This window comes from Sminthopsis crassicaudata, chromosome 1 (assembly GCF_048593235.1).
Source record: "Sminthopsis crassicaudata isolate SCR6 chromosome 1, ASM4859323v1, whole genome shotgun sequence".
Lineage (NCBI taxonomy): Eukaryota > Metazoa > Chordata > Mammalia > Dasyuromorphia > Dasyuridae > Sminthopsis > Sminthopsis crassicaudata.
In genome coordinates, this window is record NC_133617.1 from 753,685,741 (window position 1) to 753,702,904 (window position 17,164).

The following is a 17,164-nucleotide window of genomic DNA, read 5'->3' on the forward strand; positions in this document are numbered from 1 at the left end:
ATGTTCTAAAATATTTATAGCAATTTTCTTTGTAGAGGCAAAGGATTGGAATGTGAGGGGGTGTCTGTCAATTGGGAAATGCCTGAACAAGCTGAAGAATATGATTATGATGGAAGACTACTGAAGAAATGATGAACAGGCTGATTTTAGAAAAATAAGGAAAACTTGCACAAAATAATGAAGTGTGACGTGCAGAAATACGAAAATGTATACAGTGCAAGTAACATTGTTAAAAAAAAAAAAACGACTGAATAACTAAACTATTCTGAGAAACATTCAAATAAGCTATGAATAGAAGATACTTTTTTACTTTCAGAGAAAAGAACTGATACATGGAAGTATTTTAAGGTTCCACCTACATATCAATGTTGGCCTTTTTAATGAGGGGTTAGGAGGGAAGGAGACAGGACAGAACTCAAAATGTAACAAAAAATAGAAAAAAAAACATAAAAAGTTAAATTTTTAAAAAGATGTCCTCAGAGGGAGGAAAGAAATCAAAACTTGTGGCATGGGAGGGAAGGAGACAACGCAGAACTCAAAATGTAACAATATATATATATATATATATAATTTAAATTAAAAAAAGGATGTCCTCAGAAGAAGGAAAGCAATCAAAACTTGTGGCATGGAAATAACTGTAGTATAACCTTGTAAATAAAGGTAAAATTAAAATTTAAAAGAAATGCAGTTAAGGGAGGGAGGGAGGGAGGAAGGAAGGAATGCATGCATCTGCTTTGTTGGGAAGAACCATTCGGTCCTTTCCATTTGTCCTGCAGCTAAGCCTCTTCAGGACAGTGTTTTCCCCATCAGAACATAAGCTTCTTCAGACAGACTTTCACTTCTGTTTGTATGCCTTGGTAAAGTGCTTGCATGTAGTGAGTGATTAACACATGTTGTTTATTGGATTAATTTTTTTTTTTTTTTTTTTTTTTTAGTAATTTATCCATTCATTCTTGATGCCCAGGAACAACTCTGTCTAGAAAATATGTTCTGACTCAAGGAAAAGCCCTGGGAGGAAAACCACATTTTCTTTCTTTCTTTTTTTTTTTTTTTAAGTTTTAAAATTTATTTTAAACTTAAATACAAAATAAGAAAGGAAAACAATTCTCATGTACACAACAGAACATAAGGAGATTCAATATAAAGCAATAAATTTCCATTTCAAGAAAAACTATATAATCAATACTATTTGTTGTTTTTGTAGCTGCCCAGCTTTGCTTCTCTGTAAGATTTCTTTTGTTCTTTGTTGTGCATTTTGAAATTTATTCTCCCTTCCTCCCAAGTGTGTGCATGCACAATGCTATCTGTACACATACAGACATATACCTGTATATCTTCACACACAGACATATCTACGACTGTACTAGGCTCGTTCCAGTTGTCGTTTATTTCTTTGGAAGTGGATAGCATATTTTTTTGTTAAGTCCAAATCCTTACATATTTTCCAACCAGCTAATCATTTCTTACCCAACAGCAATATTCCAACCTAATCACATTCTATTTGAGAAATTGTCTATAAAAGTGTTTTCCCACTTTCCTTCATTCCTTCTAACCCTTTAACAATTCTCTCTCAACCTTATATGATTTAAGGTCTGATCCTGTTGAATCTGTTTCATTTATATTCTCCCCCTTCTTCCCCCCACCCCCATTTCTTTGAAGTTCCTGATCTTTTATTCTTCTAACTGAACTTTGTAATTACTTTTTCTAACTCAGTAAAATATTTTTTTGGTAATTTAATAGGGATAACATTACATAAATAAATGAGTTAAGTAAAATTGCCATTTTAAAAAATTATATTAACTTTATCTACCCATAAACAATAAATATTACTTCAATTATTTAAATCTAGCTTTATTTGTATAAAAAGTGTTTTATACTTTTATTCTTATGAGTAATTCTAAGCTATAGTTACTTGTATATTTTCCTCCATCCTATTTTTCCTCACTTTCCTTTTCACCCCTATTCCTAATCCATCCTCACTGCTTTGCTTTACTTCTATTCACTATCTCGACTTCCTATTCTTTAACCTAACCACGAATTCAAATGTCTCTCTCCCTTATCCTCTCCTCGTACTCTAGCCCCTTGCCGCCTTCTTTCTGAATTTAGATGATTTTTATACCCTTTTAAATATATATGTTGTTCCCTCTTTAATCCATAGCCAATGAGAATAAAATTTTAGCACCATCCACTTTTCCCTCAATACCTTCTTTTTAAAATTTATTTTTCCTTTTTGCTTCATTGGAATGAGATAATTGTTCCTTTTTATCACACACTATATAATTTTATTAAATTTTAAAAAAATCATCTCATACTCAGTTCAGCCTAAGCCTTTCTTTCACACTACCCAAAATAACAGTCATAAAAGAACTGATATTTTAATTTATAAGAAGTAAATGATTTGACCTTTTTGAGCCTCTTATAATTGTTTTTTGTTTTTTTTCCCCCCTGAGGCTGGGGTTAAGTGACTTGCCCAGGGTCACACAGCTAGGAAGTGTTAAGTATCAGAGATCACATTTGAACTCGGGTCCTCCTGAATTCAAGGCTGGTGCTCTATCCACTGTGCCCCCTAGCTGCCCCCTTATAATTAGTTCTTAATGTTTATCTCATCTTTCTTCTGGATGTCATATGTCAAATTTTCCTGTTCTGCCATTTTTGTCATAAATATCTGAAAGTCTTTCAGTTTGTTAAATATCCTTTTTTTTTTTTTTTTTTTTTTTTTTTGGTTCAAGCTTACACTTAACTTTGCTGGGTAAGTTGCCCTTGGTCATAATCACAAGCTTTTTTGCTCCATGAAATATTTCAAGACCTATAGTCCTTCAAGGTAATAGCTGCTAGATTTTGTGTAATCCTTATTGTAGCTTCATGTAATTTATTTATATTTTCTTGTTGCTTACAATATTTTCTCATTAACCTGGAGGCTTGAAACTTGACTATGATATTCCTGTAAGTTTTTTGTTTTTGTTGTACAAGAATTTCAGGGAAATGTTTCTTGATAATTTCTTATAACATTGTATCATGATTCTTTTTTAAAACCATTTTCAGGCAGGCTGACTATTCTTATGCTACTTCTCCTCAATCTGTTTTCCAAGTCAGTATTTTTTCTGATGAGATGATTCACTTTCTCTTCTATTTTTCGTTCTTTTGATTTTGTTTCATTACTTTTTGTATCTTAGGATGTCATTCACTTCTCTTTGCCCCATTCTAGTTTTCAGGGACTTACTTTTTTAAGTTTTCGGCTCTCTATTTCAAGTTTGTTGACTACCTTTTCATAATTTTCCTGAGTAGAGCAGCACAGTGCACGAGGTGGCACCAATCTAGGAATCATGAGTTCAAATGTGACCTCAGACCCTTGACACTTCCTAGCCTTATGACATTGGAGAAGTCACTTTACCCAGAATGCTTCACCAAAAAACAAACACAAATCAAACCCACAATTGTCTTGATCTTTTTGGATTTCTTCTATTTTTCCCTAATTTTTCCTCTCTCTCATTTATTTGAGTTTTTAAGTCCTTTTTAAGACTTCTAAGAAATTTTCTATTGTGCTTGGAATGATTTGGCATTTCTCACTGAAAAAGGAGGGTTTTTTTAGTTCCATTATCTTCCTCTGACATGAATCCATTTCTTCTCTAGCCTTGTAGTAGCTATCTATGGTTGGGTTCTTTCTCCTTTGCTTGCTCGTTTTAGAATTTTTTTTCTATTTTATTTTCAGCAATGACGCACGTTCCATGTGGTTCACACATTTTCTAATTTCCTCCATCCTCATGCTCCACAATTTCACCTCTGGCTCTTCTCTTCTCCAGGTTGACCCACCTTCCTCAGCCATCCTCCCATCTCTGCTCCCTAAGCGTGGGTCCAGGGCTCTCATCAGAATCCACAGTTCAATGACATCCAACTCTATCTCTCCAAACCTTGTCTCTCTCCGACATCTCACTCATCACCTGGTGCCCCGTGGCTAACTCAAGCTCTAAGTGCCCCAAACAGCCTCTCCTTCCTCCAAATGGCCCGTTTTTGGTGGAGGGCACGGCTATATGCCCAGGTCCTTGGGACTTGCCCTTCAGCTACTAAACTACAGGGTCAGTCCTGGAGCTGTGTCTCCCACAAGAGGCCCAGCTTACCTGCTTTGGGGGATGGAGAAGGTCACATCCAGCCCCTTGGCCTTCCCTGAAATGCCCAGAACGAGAGATTTCTTCATCCCTTCTATATGACACGGGAGGACAAGATCTGTCAGCTCTTCCTAAAAGCAAAACCAAGTCCTTGCTCCTTGTTAAGCGCACCAAAGGCCAGAATGAGCTTGGGGAGTGAGAGTCCCGGCTCCTGGGGCACTAACTGTTAGACCCACTTGTGGAACAGGGCAAGTGTGAAGGACCCCTTTCTGTATTCCTTCTCAGGATGCCGCCCATCCCTTGGAGAACAGCTCAGGATCTCTCTCAGTATTTACGGAGTCCTGGCAGGTCTGCCATAGCAGGTCTAGTAAGATCCACACTCAGGCCTCCCGGAGAGGGGTGGGGGAGCCAGGAGATCCTGGCCCTGACTGAGGGGAGGGTTCTGGGGGACGAGGGCAAAAGAGGCCCACAGCATCTCCCTGGATAGTGGAGGAGAGGGAATCACAAGCCTTAGTCCCAGTTTTCAGATGCACAAAATATTTGCAGATAAATAAAAACTGTTAAAGTAACTTCACTTTATGGGCTCCACGGCCAGTTTGAAGCCCCACTTTGAGCAGGGAAATTTGACATTCAAGACTTAGAGACCTTCCACCTTCTGCAATCAAAATATGGATTTTGATTTGGAAAAACCACTATGACCACCAGCCTTTTCTAACCTAATTTCAAAACCTCTTGGCCGGCTGGGGGAAAGGTGATGTAGGCGGGCTCCAGAGCGGCCTGGCCAGGAGGGCGGGGTGTTCGCAGCCCCCCCAGGGTGGGAGAGATGGGCCCCCCCTCAAAGATTTCCTGCTCTCGGAGACCCTGGCCGTTCCCCGCCCCAGGGACACCGGCCCTCACCATAGTGGAGGTGGTAAACTGCAGGGTCAGCTTCTTCTCCTCGTTGGGGCCCAATATGCCGCTTGGAGGGCAGACATCGGCCTGGCAGAGGTCAGAGTGAGTGCCCAGCAGCTGTTGACAAGGGATTTGCCTTCTGAGACATTTCCAGCTCCATCTTGGGATGCTCAGAATGGGGGGGGACGACCCAGGCAGAGGGAGGAGGGGGGCCCACAAAGCTCGGCGGTGGCCCCTCACTGAGGCAGGGCTGCTGGACACCAGGTCCCTGCACCCTTAGCTCTCAGCCACGAGCGGCCCCGCAAATGGGAGCAGGGCTTCCCCAACTCTCAGAGTCCTAGGACTGAGGTCCGAAGGCCTGAGGGCAAATCCCACCCCAGACACTGGCTGGCCATGTGGTTCTGGCCAAGGCTCTTGTTGTCTCTCTGCCTTGATCTTCTCATCTATGAATGGGGTGCGTGCTATTCTTAGGACAGAGCTGGTGAGATAAACGGGCCTCGTCGGGGACTGAGAGGTCACCATGGCTTCCATCTAGCAGTGGGGGGATGGGGAAGAGGGGGAGCCTCCCAGAGCAGGAAAGGCATGGGGGGGGGAGGAAAACTGGTCCCATTCTGCATGTGGCAGGTTCGGCCGTGCACCAAGGATCCCCTTTGGGTCCAAAAAGCTGCGGGCATTCCTCGGGTGCCAGCTGGGAGTGGCACGCCTGGAGCTGGCTCTGTGCTGAGGCCATGAACCCCTTCGGGCCCACCTCCGGCCTCAGGTCCCTGGTCCAGACCCAGAGGGGTGGCCTCCTGGGGGCCCCAAGGAGCTTCCAGCCCAGCGGCCCAGCAGACCCGCTCCCCACCATGAGATCCCGCCAGCATTGGGGGTCTCCGCTCCCCAAAGTCTGGACGGCGGGGCTCCCTACCTTCCCCCAGTGAAACTTGGTGGGGAGCAGCGTCCCGTTGAAGAGCGAGATGGGGGCCTCGGTGACGATGCCAAAGTACATGTTGCTGAGCAGCAGCTGGCTGCACTTCAGGTAGACGTAAGGCCTCTGCACTTCGCCATAGACGGGCAGGTAGCTGGGGGCAGGCGGGGCACAGGGGGAGCCTTTCTGCTTCCCTCCTGCTCCCCCCCGGGCTGTCACATGCTCAGCATCCCCGGAGCTCCCTCTGACTGGAGTTGCCCAGCACAGTGGATGAAGCCTTCTGAACCATTCGGGCCCCTCCTGAGCCTGGGACCTGCCCACCCCCACTGGCAGCCCACCTGGCACCAGGCAGCTGCCTCCTCCCAGCATTCTCTCAGGACTGACCAAGAGACCCGAGGGCAGAGGCCCCAAGGGAGCCCAGCACAGCCAGAGGCCCCAGCGCCAAAGGCAGTGGCAGAGCGAGCCCCCCACAGGCCAGCAATGAACCCTGACCCCTTGGGAGGAAGGCCCGAGCACAAGCCCTGCTCAAGGATTTGGGACCATGCTCTTGGGGGCCACAACCACCCAAGGGATTGGGCAGTGGGGAAGGGGCAAAGGCCATGGCTACAGGTTGCGAAGGTGCAGGGTTAGATGGACTGCTGGGGGGAAATGGGGAGGGAAAAGAAGGAGGCTGCCGGACGGCAGGAGGGGGAAGGAAGGTGGGGAGGGGGCCCGGGGCAGCGGGAGGGAGAGGGCCGGTGGCCACTTGGCATCTTGAACGCCCGCCTGCCCGCTCCCAGGAAACAACAAAGACTTGTGAGAGGTGAAGGGGCAGCGTCCTATAGACGCAGGGATGGACAGACGGACGCCTGGAGGAGTTGCCTGGCAGTGGGGGCAGGGACGGTCTCCCCCTCATGGGCTGACTGGTGATGGACCAGGATGGGCTTTACCTCGGCTCCCCGTTCTCCACTAGCAGTTCCACGACAGTCTGCAGGCTCTGGCAGCATTTGGCTTCAAAGATAACGGTCACCCGGGCGTCCCCCAGGGGAGGAAGGTGGCCCCGGGGCGGCTCAAAGCAGAAGGGAGAAGCCTGCCGGGGAGAGCCGGTCTGAGAGCCCGAGGACGGCAGCCCCGTGGCCCAGGTCTGGCCGCCACTCCAAACTAGCCCGGCAGCTCTGCTCTAGAGGGTCAGAGGAGGAGGAGGAGGAGGAGGGAGGAGGGGGAGGGAGGAGGAGAGGAAGGAGGAAGCGGAGGGAGGGAGAAAGGAGGAGGAATAAAGGAGGAAGGAGGGAGGAGGGGGAGGGAGGATGAAGGAGGAAGGAGGATGGAGGAGGAGGAGGGAAAAGGAGAGGAAGGAGGAAGCAGAGGGAGGGAGAAAGGAGGAGGAAGGAGGAGGGGGAGGAGGGGGAGGGGAGGAAGTGGAGGGAGGGAGAAAGGAGGAGGAAGGAGGAGGGGGAGGAGGAGAGGAAGGAGGAAGCGGAGGGAGGGAGAAAGGAGGAGGAATAAAGGAGGAAGGAGGGAGGAGGGGGAGGGAGGATGAAGGAGGAAGGAGGATGGAGGAGGAGGAGGGAAGAGGAGAGGAAGGAGGAAGCAGAGGGAGGGAGAAAGGAGGAGGAAGGAGGAGGGGGAGGAGGGGGAGGGGAGGAAGTGGAGGGAGGGAGAAAGGAGGAGGAAGGAGGAGGGGGAGGAGGAGAGGAAGGAGGAAGTGGAGGGAGGGAGAAAGGAGGAGGAATAAAGGAGGAAGGAGGGAAGAGAAGGGAGGAATGGAGGAAGGAAGAAGAGAGGAAGGAGGCATGGATGGAGGGAGGAAGGAGAAAAGATGAGGAAGAGGAATAAAGGAGGGAGGAAGGAGGACTGAGGAGGAGGAGGGAGGATGGAAGAGGAGGAGGGAAGATGGGGAGGAGCAGCCCATGGGCCCGGAGCCCTGCTCGAGCCTCCGGTCCGGCTCAGGGGGCTTACCTTCTCCTTCCTCTCCTCCAGGCAGGCCGGGCTCTCTTGCAGGTGCCACTTGGCGGGCAGCTGGCTCGTGTTCTGGACGTTGATGAAGCCGATGGCTTTCTTCCCCAGCCGCATGAGCCCCAGGTGCAGGGCCGAGACGTCGATGCTGAGCGTGGGACCCTGAAGCACCAGACCAGCTTGGGACCGGCTCCCTCCCCCACACCGGGGAGCCTGGGCTTTGGCCACGCCCCCCATGGAGGGCGTGGCTCCGCACAGCCAGTGCTCCCTAAAGCGCTCCCCTCCCCCTGGGCCCGGTCCCCCAGGGCCGCACCTTGAAGGCCGCCTCGATGTGCAGCACCACGGGCAGCGGCGAGCGCTTGATCTTACACAGCAGGTCCTGGCTCGTCACCCCGGGGACGCCCCCTGTGAAACTCAGCTCGAACTCGCACTTTTCGTGAGGTTCTGGGGACGGAAAAGCCCCGGGGGGGGGGGGGAAGGAGGGGGCCAGGGTGAGCCCCAGAGTCATGGGTATGAGAGAAGAGGGAGGAGGGAAGGGGAAAGAGGGAGGAGGGAGAAGGAAGTAAAAGGAAGAGGAGGGAGGAGGGAGGAGGGAGAGAGGAGCTTAGAGCCACATTGGCTTGGGTTTCCTAGGGCCCTGGCTGCAGGGAGCTTCCTTTTTCCTTCCTCTCCGGGAGCTATTTCTCTCTGAGCCTTGTATGTCTCTTGTCTGCATCTGTCTCTCTGTCTCTCTGTCTCACATCTCTGTGTGCTAAGCCACCAATACTTTCTAGCCACCCCTGTCTCGAGCTCCTACCTTCCTTTAAGCCGCTTCCTTCAAAGGGCCTCTGTCCCCCCCCCCCCATCGTCCTCCATTTGTTGAGTGTAACCAGGGGCAGTGGGGGGTCTCTCGTCTCCCTTTTCCCAGGATGGCTCCGGGTCCTATAAAGGACTGACCGAACAAGGGTCTCTCTCTTTCCAAGCATCCTGGTTTTGCTCGCCTGTGAGCCTGGGCCCCCCTAGGAGAACGCCAGCCCCCTGGGGGCAGGGCCTCCTCTGGAGTTCTCTCTGGGTCCGACGCTCAGGCCCTTCCGTGGGCGCCAGGGCGCCGCCCCAAAGCCCCCTTACCTATGGACCCCGTGCAGGGCTCCACTTCCACAATATGGCAGTCACAGATTTTCCCCCACGTGAACTGGATGGGCGATTTGCTGTTGTTCCACATCTAAAAGGCAGAGCCGGAGCTCAGCTTGGGAAAGAGCCTGGGGGGAGGGGCCCCTGGAGACGGTCCCCATCCCCAGGCCAGTACGTGCTTCCCAAACCCAAGTCTCTGTTGTCTCCTTGTGGACATTCCCTAGAGGGCTCCAGGGTGGGGACAAGGTCAGCTCCACCGGGAAAACAAGGATTAAAAGGGCGACAGCCAGGACTCCCAGGAGATCTGAGGCCGAAGCTGGAAGGGCAGCGAGGATGGGGTCTGGGGGACCCCGAGTGGCTCTGAGGCAGAGGGAGACCCTCAGCAGGAGCCCCCCCCCCCCCCACGGCTTCCCCAAGGTCACCAGACAAGAAGGTCCTACCTTGAAGTCTTTCTTCACGTTTACGCCAATGTAGTTTTCTCCAGGGATGATAATGGCGTAGGGTTCCAGGAGGATCTGGAAGGGCTCCACAGAGCCTTTCACCTCGATTTCCAGGGCAATGACATCATCAATGGCGGAAGGAACTTCACAGCCATGCTCCTTCTCTAGACTGAACAAAAGCACGGACTCGGCCCACGGTTCCCGATGCTTGGGCTCCGTTTCTCGCTTAAATTCTAGTTTTCCTTTAGGACCAACTCTCTCTCTTGATCCCACTGCCAAGTATGGAGCTGACCTGGAGAAGTCCCCACAGACACAGGACGGCCAAAGCAGCTCTTTTTGTGGCAGCAAAGAACCGGAAACAAAGATGGTTCCTAATGACCAAGGAGTGGTGGAAGCAGAAGACTGTCACACTAGGAGGAACTGAGAGGTCAGGGACGCGTGGGAAGCGAGCAGAGTGAAGGGCGCACAACCAGGACCACTGTGCAGCCAGAACCGCGAGGGAACCGAACACCGTGTCCCGGTGGGAGCCGAGAAGAGAGGCTGGGGCAGATGCTGGGGACTGGGGGGTCGGGACCCAGGCAGGGTCCCACACAGAACCGATGCAATAACCAAAAAGCCATGAAACCCTCTGACCAGAGGGACTTAGGAGGTCTATAGACTAAAGAAAGAGGAAATGGATAAGATGGATTCTTTAATGGAGTGAAATGTTTTTAAATGGATAAAAATATTTGTAGTGTCTTTTTGTAATGGAAAAGAATTAGAAACTGAGGGCCGCTGAGGAACAGCTGACTAAGTTCTGGTGTGCAGCGCTGTGCCCTAAGAAACGAAGGCATTGATGAAGTACCTACTAAGGGCCAAGAACCATGGGACGTGCTCTATGAATATCATCGGCTGTTTAGAGGGGAATCTGTGGTCACCCCGAGAGATTGTGCAGGCCCTGAGGGGCAGAAGTTACCCAAGAGTCACTGAGCTGTGATTCAATCAAATATTAAGCATCTCCTCTGTGGCAGGCACTGCACTACACATCAGGGGCATAAAGGAAGGCAAAAAGGAATCCCTTACCTCAAAGAGATCACAGTCTAATAAGGGAGAGAACTTTCGAAGGTGTGGATGGATGAGAGAGAGAGAGAGAAACAGAGGCAGATGGAAGTGCTATCTATCTATAATTATAGCTAGGATAATTAGGAAATAAGGGAGCCAAGGCACTAGAATTAAGATAGGCCACGGATGAAACTTAGAAGGAGTAAGGGAGCTCAGGAGGCAGAACTGAGAGAGTGCATTGCAGCCAGAGAGGAGAGATACTACAGGGTGTTCATGGGAGAGTCAGGAGGTCTGAGACACTGATTGAAGAGGACGTTTTGGGGAGTGAGATGTGAGAAGCTGGAAAGGTAGGAGGAGGCGGGGGAGGAAGATTTCTGACTGCCAGACAAAGCATTTTGTGTTTGCCACTGGAGACAACAGAGAGCCACAGAATTCATTGAGTAGGGGGGTGACACAGACCTTGCTTTAGGAAAATCCTTCTGGGGGCTGGAGGGTGAGCAGAGACTTGAGGCAGACAGACCCACCATCGGCCACTGCAAAAGTTCAGGGGTGAAGTGATGAGGGTCTGTACCAGGGCAGGGACAGTGCCAGAGGAGAGAGGGGACAGGCCTTGGCAAGAGATTGGAGAGTGTGTGTATAGGAGACAGAGACAGAGAAATAGACAGAGGCAAAGAGACAGAGAGAAAGACAAACAGAGAGACAGAGAAACAGAGAGAGACAAAGAGACAGAGGCAGAGAGACAGTGAGGAGGCCAGGATAACTTCTAGGATCTGAGCCTCAGGGACTGGAGGATGTGATGTTCCCAACAGGAATAAGGAAGGAAGGAGAGGAGGGTTTACGGGGATAGGGAATGAATTCTGAACTCTGTGCCTCGGTTTACCTTCACTATAATCACACCTCACTGGCCCCCCTCTCTGGGGCCAGGGTTTGAACTTCCATCTGCGCTTGAGTGTGACTGTTCAGCAATTAGTGATGAGAGAACCCAGGAAACTCTCCTAAAGTATCAATACTTAGGACAATAGTAAATGCTTGGAGAAGGTTCTTGGTTCTTGTGAGAGCTCTGGAAGCCTTCCCTTAGACAAAGGAACTTTTTCCTGGGGGTTGGTTAAATGAAAAAACAAAAACAAAAACAAAAACCAAAAAACCAAAAAACCATTATTTCCCTTCAGAAGCAATCTCTGTCTCTTTCTAGGCTTCTGTCCAAGGCAGGGAGGCAGACAAAACACAGCTACGGGGAGTCTTGGTTTTATGGAGTTTATGACTGAACTGTAAGTTCTCTGTTGTGAATTTCTAAAGTGTCGTTTGAATTTTTTAAATGCTGAAATGTTTTAGTGAGTTTAACAGTAAAATTTATTTGAAGAAGAAAAACTAAAAATGAAAAAAACTGTTAAAAGTTACCAAAAAAATAACACTTAGAGCTCTTACTATTCTTTGCCTGGAGAGGGACAGACTGTTTTATAGTTAAAAGAGGAAAGGTCATTTCAGGCTAGTTTAAATGTCAGAACCGTGAAGCTTCAAAATGAAGGGAAAAAATGGGTGGCAGCTTATATTTTAAATAGATATGACCCTTAGAAACTACCTGCTATTATTAATTCTTTCTTCATTCCCCAAAAGAGAAAAGTATAAATCAGAGAACTAAAAAGCAAATAGTTTTTTTGTTAGAACATCTAATTAGATTCTTGGGAGTTTCACAAATTAAAGTACTAATTAACTGGAAAAAATTTAAACTTTGTTTTGTAATTAGAAATTTTGCAGTAAATTATATTAGACTCCCCCCATTCAGAGATGGATTAATTAGAAGAGATTTTGAACAACTTGTCAAGAAGAAAATGAGACTCCTATCCATTTTAATAATAGGTTATATAGAAGTGCTAGCTGGGCTTTAGGGCTAGAGCCATTCAAACCATATAATAAAACAGAAATTATTAACTATGGTTTTGCTAGTCAATCCCTCCCAGCAATTAAGTAGTATATTGATGTTTTCTGCCTTGGGTGTTAGGGGAAGACTATATTTGAACTTAGAAGCCTCACTACAGATGTGTATGAGAAAAAGAACAAAGGGGAAATCTGAACCAACATTTCCTTATTTCCTTTCTGCCCTGCTTCCCAAGATGGCTATCTCCCTGAGAGATATTCAACATCACATGACCACAAGGTAAAGAAAGGGGCTTCCGAGAGCCAAGATGGTAGAATAAACAGTACATCACCATTAACTTTCTCATATTCGTTTCCAAACAATCATAAAATAACACTCCAAAACACATCTTAGGATAGCAGAACCAGGAAAAAAAATGGGGTGAAACAATATTTAGCCCCCAAAACTTGGAAGATTGGTATAAAAGGTCAATCTCTTTCAAGTAAAAGGTAAATGCTTCCCAGGACAGGAAGCATACCAGCAAATCAGCGGGTGATCCTGAGCCCCAGAGCAGTGGCCCTACTATGTGCCTAAGGATAGTCAGGGCAATGGGCAGATTCCAGACTGGAGAACTTCCAAGTACTTCAGCATGGTCTCAGGCAAACAGGTAGATGCCAAAGCTATGGAGGCCTTAACAAGCAGGATGTCCCTGCTCCAAGCCAACAGGCAGCCGCCAGGGGCCATCATGGGGGTTAGTGTAGCCCTGGGGAAAGCAGAAACCCCCACTGGCTTCAGTATAGCCAGACACCAGCAGTAGGATCCTGGCTCAGGCCCAGCTAAGCTGCCAGACCCCTACAACCTTCAGCATCTCCAGCCACTGCTCCACTCCACTCAGTCAGCATAGCACCAGAAACCAGGGTCCCCAGTGGGAGCCTCAGGGCAACATCACTGCAGTACTAGATAAACAGCCAGGGCACAAGAAGCTTGAGACAGTGCCCCTTCTGCCCCTGGAGCAGAGCTAAGATTTATTTATTTTTTCAGTTTATTTATTTATTTTCAATAGTATTTTATTTTTCCAAATATACACAAAAATAGTTTTCAATATTTACCTTCACAAAATCTTATGCTACAAATTTTTCTCCCTCTCTCCTTCCCTCCCCCCAAGACAGCAAGAAATCTGTTATAAGTTAAACATATCCAATTCTTCTAAACATATTTCCCTAATTGTCACACTCTACAAGAGAAATATGACCAAAAGGGAAAAAAGCACGAGAAAAAAAAACACAAGCAAACAACAATCAAAAAGGTGAAATCCTCTACTTTGATCCATATTAAGTCCCCACAGTCTCTCTCTGGATGCAGATGGCTGTCTCTATCACAATTCTACTGGAATTGTCTTGGATTAACTCATTGTTGAAAAGAGTCAAATCCATCACAGCTGACCATTACATACTCTTGCTGTTACTGTGTACAATATACTCTTGATTCTGCTCACTTAATTCAGCATCAGTTCATCTAAGTCTTTCCAGGCTTTTCTGAAATCAGCCTGTAGAGCTCAAATTTAAAAGGGGCAAAAAACAAGAAAAAAGAATTTGACCATAGAAAGTTATTATGGTGACAAGGAAAATCAAGACATAAATTTAGAAGAGGACAACAATGTCAAAACACCTATGAACAAAAACCCCAAAGAAAAATGGGAAGTAGTCTCAAACCCAGAAAGAACTTACAGAAGAGCTCAAAAAAGCTTAAAAAAATCACATAAACCCAAAGAAATACTAAAGAAGGGAAAGGGGCCTGTATGTGCCAAAATGTTTGTGGCAGCCCTTTTTGTAGTGGCTAGAAACTGGAAAATGAATGGATGTCCATCCATTGGAGAATGGTTGGGTAAATTATGGTATATGAAGGTTATGGAATATTATTGTTCTGTAAGAAATGACCAACAGGAGAAATACAGAGAGGCTTGGAGAGACTTACATGGACTGATGCTGAGTGAAATGAGCAGAACCAGGAGATCGTCGTACATTTCAACAACGATATTGTATGAGGACGTATTCTGATGGAAGTGGAAATCTTTGACAAAGAGAAGATCTAATTCAGATCCAATTGATCAATGATGGACAGAATCAGCTACACCCAGAGAAGGAACACTGGGAAATGAGCATAAACTGTGAGCATTTTTGTTTTTCTTCCCAAGTTATTTTTATCTTCTGAATCCAATTCTTCCTGTGCAACAAGAAATTCGGTTCTGCACACATATATTGTATCTAAGATATACTATAACACATTTAACATGTATGGGACTGCCTGCCATCTAGGGGAGGGGGTGAAGGGAAGGAGGGGAAAATTTGAGACAGAAGTGAGTGCAAGGGATAATGTAAAAAATTACCCACGCATATGTACTGTCAAAAAAAGTTATAATTATACAATTAATCAAAAATTTTTAAAAATAGCACAAAAAAATCACATAAAGAGGTAGAAGAAAAATTAGAAAAAGTAAAGAAAAAGATGCAAGGGAAAAAAAGTCAAAAATTTGGAAGAAAAATAACTGCTTAAAAAGCAGAAATGGCCAAATGGAAAAGGAGACATAAAAACCCACTGAAGAAAACAATTTCTTAATAGTTAGATTTAGGCAAATGGAAGCTTATGACTCCATGAGACATAAAGCATCAATCAAAAAAATTTGAGAGAAGGAAAAAATAGAAGAAAATATAAAATATTTCATGGGAAAAACAAATGATCTGGAAAAAATAGATCCAGGAAACACAATGGTGGTTATTCACTATGTTAGATGTCCACTGTGACTGATCAGACCCAGATGAGTTCATTCTGGGTGGCTTCTCACATGTCACATTTCTTCCGAGTTAATCCAATTCTGCTTTGCTCAGAGAGCGCAGCCCCTTCTCTGAGGGGGGCCCACTGTGCTGGGAGGTCCTGTCCCTTGTCTCTGATGTCACACAACTGATTCCAAAGTTCCTAAGAGAGGCCTTGACAGTGGTGCCTCTATCGCCTTTTCTGACCATCTTGTGGGCACTTGTCCTGCATGAGTTCTCCATAAAATCATTTTTTGGACAAGCATACATTCGGCATTAGAACAATGTGGCCAGCCCACGGAGTTGTGCCCTCTGCAGCAGAGTGGGAATGCCTGGCAGGTGAACCAAGAAAGGCCCTCAGTGTCTGTTCTTATCCTGCCAAATTAGCACAAGCAGTGGAGACTTGACCTGTTGCACTGAGTACTGAGTCCCTCCCCTGCCTTCGATCCACTTCCCTTCTGGCTTGAAGCCTCCACCAGGTGAAGAATTCCCAAAAGGCAGGAGGTGACTTTGATGCCGTGTCTGTCCTCAATGCTGAAGACATCAGGCTAGAAAGCACGGGAGCGAACACACGGCCTTGTTTCCCTTCATCAGTGACTGGGAAAGCTCAAGAGCACTGTCCAGAATCCTGGCAAGCCGGACATCATGAAGGGCCCGTAAATGGCTCAGCAACCCTCACCCTAGAGATACTAGTTTTTCTTGAACACATCCTGGACTGTCTGAAAACCTTAATCAAAAAAAGGACCTGGACAGCACCTTTCAAGAAATTATCAAGGAATACTTCTCTGATATTCTGGAGCCAGAGGGCAACATAGGCATTGAAAGAATCTGGAAAGATATGCCAAAATAAAAACTCTAAGAAACATTACAGCCAAATTATAGAACTATTAAGTCAAAGAAAAAGTCAGCAAGTGGCCAGAAAGAAACAAATCAAATATCAGGGAGATACAATCAGAATTACAGAGGACTTTGCAGCTGCAATACTGAAGGACCTGATGGATGGAACATGATATTGCAAAAGGCAAATAACTTCAGCCAGGAATAGTTAGTGAAATTAAGCATAATACTTCATGGGAAAAAATGGTCATTATGAAACAGGATTTTATAAGAAGAATATTAGAACTGAACAAAAAAGATGTGATTTTCAATATTAAGACTCAAGAAGAGCTGAAAAACATAAAAAGAAAGGAGAAAATATAAGGGACTTAAAGGAACCAAACTGTTTATATCCTCAGATGGGAAGATGATACTTATAATTAAAAATTGTACCACTAATAGTGCAGCTAGAAGATACACACACACACACACACACACACACACACACACACACACAGAGAGAGAGACAGAGACAGAGAGAGAGACAGACAGACAGAGAGAGACAGAGACACAGAGAGACAGAGAGAGAGAGAGAAACAGAGAGAGACAGAGAAAGAGACAGAGAGACAGAGAGACAGAGACAGAGAGAGACAGAGACAGAGAGAGACAGAGAGAGACAGAGAGAGACAGAGACAGAGAGAGACAGAGAGAGACAGAGACAGAGACAGAGAGAGAGAGAGAATGAGAATATATAATAAGATGAATTTGAGGGAATTACATGGATAAGAAAGGATTACAATGGGTACAGAAGGAAGGAAAAGAAAGAATGGGATAAATTATTTCAATGAAAAAGTACAAAAAACCTATTACAGTAAAGGGAAAGATGAGAGTGTGGGTAAAGGGAATTGATTAATCCTTGGTCTCATCAGTATTGGCTCAGAAAGGGAATAATATGCACATCCAGTTTAGTATAGAAATTTATCTTATCTGACAGGAAAGTAAGAGGGGAGGAAATTAAGTAAAGGGGACTAACAGAAGAGAGTCAGATTAGTAGAGGCAGATGATAAAATCAAAACTATGTCATGGAAGCAAAGGATGAAAGGAAAGAGGAAAAAACAGGAAAAAAAATTAGGATGGAGGCAAATACAGACTAATCATAACTGAATCAGATGAATTCTATAAAAAGTCCTTGGATACTTGGTTTTGGAGTCACAGAACCCACAAATATTTGGAGTACAAAACCTTTCTAGAAGAAG

At 46.1% G+C, this 17,164-nt stretch overlaps 1 protein-coding gene across 1 annotated transcript in view; it reads right to left on the bottom strand.

Annotated features, from left to right (window-relative positions):
• Positions 1 to 17,164, bottom strand: part of DLEC1 (DLEC1 cilia and flagella associated protein) — a 63,913-nt gene that overhangs the window by 20,856 nt on the left and 25,893 nt on the right. The window contains exons 16-23 of the mRNA XM_074284540.1: positions 9,387 to 9,555; positions 8,944 to 9,037; positions 8,150 to 8,280; positions 7,840 to 7,998; positions 6,831 to 6,970; positions 5,902 to 6,055; positions 5,001 to 5,111; positions 4,116 to 4,234 (exon numbers count right to left, since the gene is read on the bottom strand). Coding sequence (XP_074140641.1) covers positions 4,116 to 4,234; positions 5,001 to 5,111; positions 5,902 to 6,055; positions 6,831 to 6,970; positions 7,840 to 7,998; positions 8,150 to 8,280; positions 8,944 to 9,037; positions 9,387 to 9,555 — 1,077 coding nt within the window. The remainder of the gene's footprint in view (positions 1 to 4,115; positions 4,235 to 5,000; positions 5,112 to 5,901; positions 6,056 to 6,830; positions 6,971 to 7,839; positions 7,999 to 8,149; positions 8,281 to 8,943; positions 9,038 to 9,386; positions 9,556 to 17,164) is intronic.